The sequence below is a fragment of the Nestor notabilis genome, unplaced genomic scaffold (genome assembly GCF_000696875.1).
Source record: "Nestor notabilis isolate BGI_N333 unplaced genomic scaffold, ASM69687v1 scaffold321, whole genome shotgun sequence".
Classification (NCBI taxonomy): domain Eukaryota; kingdom Metazoa; phylum Chordata; class Aves; order Psittaciformes; family Psittacidae; genus Nestor; species Nestor notabilis.
Window position 1 is genome coordinate 2,933 of NW_009913991.1, and position 5,670 is coordinate 8,602.

Below are 5,670 nucleotides of genomic sequence, written 5' to 3' on the forward strand. Positions count from 1 at the left end.
CGGGCGTCTTCAGCTGCACACAAATGACTGTTTCTGAACCCTTATGTTATTGTAAGGTTTGTGTAGAGGCCATAACTAATGGTGCGTAAGATTTGAGAAGACAATGTGTTATGGCAGGTAAAGGAACGTAGAACTGCTACAGGAACTGTGAAAAGGGGGGATGGTGAAGAATGCTTCGGGAAAGCACTGCAAATGCCAATTTCACTGTCTTTGTTCATGGCACTAAAAATCATCGTCTAGTGTCAGGAATGAGTTGGAGGCTGTGTCCTGGCCAGTTCCAGTGCAGAGCAAGCAGAGAAACTCTGAAGTACTTAATAATCTCTTCTGCCTCCTCTCACTCCAGGAGAACAGCTATGTCCCAAGCAGATGGCTCACGTGCAGGCGAGCACCTTCCCTAGAGCACACACAGAAGCAGTTTATTAGGGAAGAATTTGTGATGAGAAATCTCATCTGAGAGGCAATGGAACTCTTTGTGGGCTTTGCATCCTTCCAGCGTAGTTCTTAATGTTGGAAGCTTGGTTTTGTTCAAGTCTTTGTTGGAGCACATGAAGGGAGGTGCCATGCTCCCCCAGGACACCTCTGACTTGCTCTTACCTGGAATGTCTGGACCTGCAAGGGATGGTGCTGGCGCAGACAGCAACGCTGCTAAGATGACTTGAGGTCTAGCAATCTTGTCTTTGTTGTGCCTACTTCTGTGTCAGAGCAGAGTGAAACCTGACAGCTAAATATCCAATATTTAGTGCTATAGGAAGCATTTCTTCATTATACTTTTTGTTTTCACTCACTTTAGTACCAATCTGATGAACATGTCTATGGAGAAAGGGATTAAAGCCCAGGAGAAAATATCTTAAGAGGAATCCCAGCAGAGAACAATTCCCTCTGGCCATCCTACCTCTCCTAAACATGGGGTAGCCAGCACAGGGGCTGTGTCCCTGCAAACCTGTGTTATTTTAGTACTTCAAATGAGATTGATTGTTTCTCCATTGCTGGCTTCTCACTGCAGCTCTGTTACCTGTTGCGAGTCTTCTCAGCAACAAAAAAGCTGGGGCTCTTTTCCTATCCTGACCTCCATACAAAGTGACCTAGAGAGGGTTTGAAGTATGCTGTGGGCATTGCTGTTTGGATAATACAAAAGCCAGGCTGCAAATTCCAGGCCTAGCCAGGTTCCCTGTGCTCCACTGTCCTTCAGACCTCTTTGCAGAGCGACCCTTCTCCCTGCTTCACCACTACATATTAGAGCACTGCTAATGAGCTGCCCCTGTGCCAGTGAGCCAGCAACGTTCTGCCACCTGCTAAAAAGGTGACTTGGAAGGAGAATTTGGTCCCTCCCTTGCTGCCTGTGTCAGCCTGAATGGTGGGCTCAGCTGGTGAAAAATCTGTTTTACTTCAAGTAATTTTTCTTCCACAGACCTGTCTGCTCTCTCTCAAGGCTGCTGTTGAAAAGAGCACATTTTATGGTGTGGTCTCTGCCTGTAACACGTAATAGCTGCCATGGTTTAAGATGCTTCAGCTCTGCCAGTTTTTGGCATGCTGTGTCTCTCCAATGCTGTCCACAATCCAGCTGGACAGCTGCCCAGTGGAAGGAAGCATGCTGCTTTATCATAGCTGGGGCACAACCTCTGGTCTCTCTGGCTCTCTACACCCCATTTGTCTTTGTCTCCAGGAACTGTTTGAGTTTCTGGCTTTGCAGAGGCAGTGGTTACAGGAGTTGTTCCAGTAGGATCAGGATAGAGGTTCCCAAAGCAGACGGGACATTTGGTGCAGTTAAGACAGCAGCACCCATGGCTGCTGTGCCTTCGGGGAGGTGGGGTTCCTGCTTATCTGCAGCAGAGGACTGGGAAAATGCTGTTAGCTGAGGGGCCAGTGGGCCTAAGGCAGGAAGCTGAGCATGGGGGCTGCCCACTGCCTGGGCCTGCACTGCTGCAAGCGCGGCAGGGAAAAGCAGCTCCGACCTCTTGCCCACGGCTGCAGCATCTGTTGTCATAGCAACAACGGCATGTCACACCTGCAGAGCCCTGTTATGGGTCTGCTAGGATTTTTTGAATCATTGGTGAGGCATATAACCCCCAGTCGTGCTGGGAGGGGGATGGTCTGCGTTAACCATTCCGTCAGGCATGAGGTGGGAGACACGGGAGTGACACAATTTAAAGCAGATGGGATTTTACACCAAAAGCATATTGTGTGTTGTAGCCTCGTGAGACAAGAAACAAAGACCCATTCATCTCCACACGAGGGCAAAGCACAGCCATCTGGATTCCTCCTCCAAACCGGTGCTGAAAAGCAGTGCGTGTGGCACCACCAGCCCCACTGTTGGCACCAGCCACCCAGGCTTTGCCAAGATGACCCCCTCTCTGCTCCATCTCTATAAGGCACAGGGAGCACAGCTCAACCCTCTGCTGGGTGTTGCTCATCTTTTAGCTAAAGATTTATGGCTGTTTATGAAGCGTACAGTAGTTGAACCACCTGAGGATGGGCCCAGAGCCAAATTGTTATCTTTAACGCTGCTATTTTGAGTGTGAGTTTTCATCAGCAGCTGTCAGCTGCATAAGCATGTCCTTTTCCCGTTTCAGATTCTCTACAATAGCCAGAGTGTGGAGGTGGATGGCCACTCGATGAAGAAGCTCATAAGTGACCTCCAACCAGACACAGACTATTCTTTTGTGTTAATGAACCGTGGGAGCAGTGCTGGAGGGCTCCAGCACCTTGTCTCAATCCGCACCGCTCCTGACGTCTTGCAAAGCAAACCCATCGCCACAAACAAGTACATACAGGAAGGAAAATTCACCCTCGCCCTTCCCAAAGTCCAGACCACTGTGCCGGTTAGGTAGGTGCCATGCCTGGGTATTGAAGGCAAGGTGGGAGCTAGAGATGGGGAAAAAAGGCAGGACAGAACTCTGCCAACCTCTGGATTTTGTAACCTGGGAGTGAATTTCTGAGCAGGCTGTGGTACAGAGCCAGGCATTTACTCATAACATGGGATCACACTGCTGGCTCTTTCTGAGCAAATATTTGTGTGCAATAAAATTAAGACAATTCTCTGACAGTTTGCCCTCACCCTGGTGGGTACACTCCAGATGCTACCAGCAAAAACACAGTTGAGGATCAGGAGGGACTTTCTCTGATGCTGTATAACATCCTTTAAATAAATAATGCCTAAAGCCTCAAGGAGATTAAAAAAGCGAGTTTGTGGAAGTCTTATTTGTTACTGTGGTATCCTTGTGCTGAAGTGCAATTTCCCCAGGGTTCTTGCTACAATCCGATTATATAAATGTCCTTCTCACAGCTCCTACACCACCCTCTGGAGCACAGTCTGTAGATCTTCATTAACCTAATGAGTGCTACCGGGAGTGTTGTCTTCTCTGGTGCAGCTGGAAAGCCGGCCTCTTCCTTATGGAGCCCAGGGCAGGGAAAGGAGCAGGTTGTCCTTGGAAGGCATATGGCACATGTTATTTGGTGATCTGCCAGAAAGATGACTTAGGGTCCAGTGCTTATGGTTTTTTTTCCTTCCCAGGTGGTACTACATCGTGGTTGTGCCAGCAGATCAGAGCACCAGCAGCCCAACTGCTCGGTGGCGGACACCTGATGAGATGGAGCTGGACCAGGTAGGAGTCTGTAGAGTTGCTGTGGTGGAAGTGGCTCCCAAGTAGCCCAGGACAATTTGCCCAAGCCTTCCGGCAGTAGCATGGGTACAAGAATGTAGGTGCAGGCTGTATATCAGAGATGGGGGGCTGTGGGATGGTGTAGTGCCCACTCAGCCTTTCTTGGCTAATGACAGCATATAGGAAGGAGGCAGGAGTCAAGCAAGGGAGAGACATCTCCCAGAATGTGCCCCATTAGGAGACCACACTTGAATGTCTCAGAGTTCTACCCAGGACAGATCCTGATTCAGGATGTACACTCTTTGCAGCCTTTTTAGCTGAAGCAACCATGCTGATTTTGAGAACAAGCTAGAATAGAAAGTTATTGTTTTCAGTTTATTAAGCAGTTCTGTCAGGAGGCTTTTCCCTCTCTGGATTGGACCTAAGCCTGCAGTCTGGATGAAGAGTTAACTCTAGTATCTAACAAAACCTGCAAAGCCCCCTTTACACTTGATTCTTAAAGGCTGTCAGCATTCACCAGCCCATTCACCCAAAGCAGCAGCTTATTCTGTGCAGCAGTCTGCCAACATTGGTAGATGTGGGTGTCAGGAGAGTCCCACACAAGGGGATTGTGGGCTCTTTCTTTCCCACCTGTAGCCCGTACCCCAAAGTAATACGGAAAAATTCCAAGAAATGACACAGTGAAGGGGCCATGCAGAAAACAAAGTTGCCAGCTTGAAGCACTCAGAAATTTCAAAGCATTAGAAGCTGTAAGTCAGCCCTTGCTTATCATTAATCTTTAATTACATGATTGCACAGTCTTTTCCATGGGGTCCCAGCTCACAGCATGTGTTGGGGGATCTTGTGTGATGGAGAACCATCATCTGTAGGCCTCCTGCATCATTTGTTGTAGAAGTTGGGAAACATCATAAGAAATAGAAGACTAGGATTAGAAAGGGTGGTTTGGTTGTGAGCTTTAGGTGGTTGAAAGCTATCACAAGAACTGGTTTCTATGTCTATGTCGCTTAGCCCTGGGCAAATGATTTAAAACAAAATTTTCATTAGCAGCCACTGTCTTGTATGTTCTAGTTTTTTGGAGTGCTCAGTTTGAGATCCTGGAGCCTCATTTGCAAAGCCTAAGCATCCCCAGCTGCAGAGAAAGTCAATAGGAGCCCCGCTGGATACAGTCAATGCTATAGAAAAAATGCTAAGTTTTCTTTGAAAAGAAAACAAGCCAATGTCTTTTCAGTTTGACATTCAAAATTAGTGGATGTTTTTTACATTAATGTCGCTGTGTCTCTATTCTCCATCTGTAAAATTAGGATAATCACTTTCATCTCACCTCATATGGGTGTTTGAAAGATAAGATCGTTAATGTTTGTGAAGCACTTGTAATATTCTAGTGATCAGCACCATAGAAAAGCCCATGAGGAAATTATTAGTTTTGTCTTCAGAGCTGGATTTGAATAGTAAGCAATAAACAATGCCTCGGGCTGCACAATTCAAAGAAGAAAACAAAATATGGAATAGCTGCTCTTTGATTAAGCACTGTCTGTCCTGTGTGTTTAACAAAGCTGGGGAGTTACAGGAAAGAGAGTGTGTGACCATGCAGTTAAGGATTGTAACACAGTGCACACACGTAAGGCTGAATTAATTTTGCACAGGCAATATTAATTTTCTAATTTAGCAGGATCTGAACTTTGCAAGTGTAGCATTCTTTTGATGCAGTCTTTTGGTGTGTGTTACATATGTAAGTGGCAGCAGCATCTAGCAACCTTAACCACAACTGGAGCTTATGGTTTCATGCACATATAGCTATGCTTTCTGCCCCAAAGAGCTCAGCTGTAATTTCAGCCAAGATACAAGAGATGTGTGTAGGGAGCAAACTCCACCATCCAAAGGCTATGTTTCTGCCTTTTCCCCCTGTGGTGACAAGGCTATTTGTGTAACAGAGTTCTTTATCCCCTTTTTCTTTTCCCTTTTTTCTCTTTCCTTCCTATTTTTTGGTGATACTGCAATAAGCTTTAGCTTTTCTAAATTGCTCCAACATGAGTATTCATAAGAAGGCAAAGATAGACTGTCAAGGGAAAGA

The 5,670-nt window shown here is 46.5% G+C and overlaps 1 protein-coding gene across 1 annotated transcript in view; it reads left to right on the top strand.

Annotated features, from left to right (window-relative positions):
* Positions 1–2,533: 2,533 nt before the first annotated feature.
* LOC104412657 (receptor-type tyrosine-protein phosphatase F-like) overlaps positions 2,534–5,670 on the top strand; it is a gene marked incomplete at its 5' end in the record, with an annotated part of 42,529 nt that continues 39,392 nt past the window's right edge. The window contains 2 exons of the mRNA XM_010023438.1: positions 2,534–2,824; positions 3,512–3,602. Coding sequence (XP_010021740.1) covers positions 2,534–2,824; positions 3,512–3,602 — 382 coding nt within the window. The remainder of the gene's footprint in view (positions 2,825–3,511; positions 3,603–5,670) is intronic.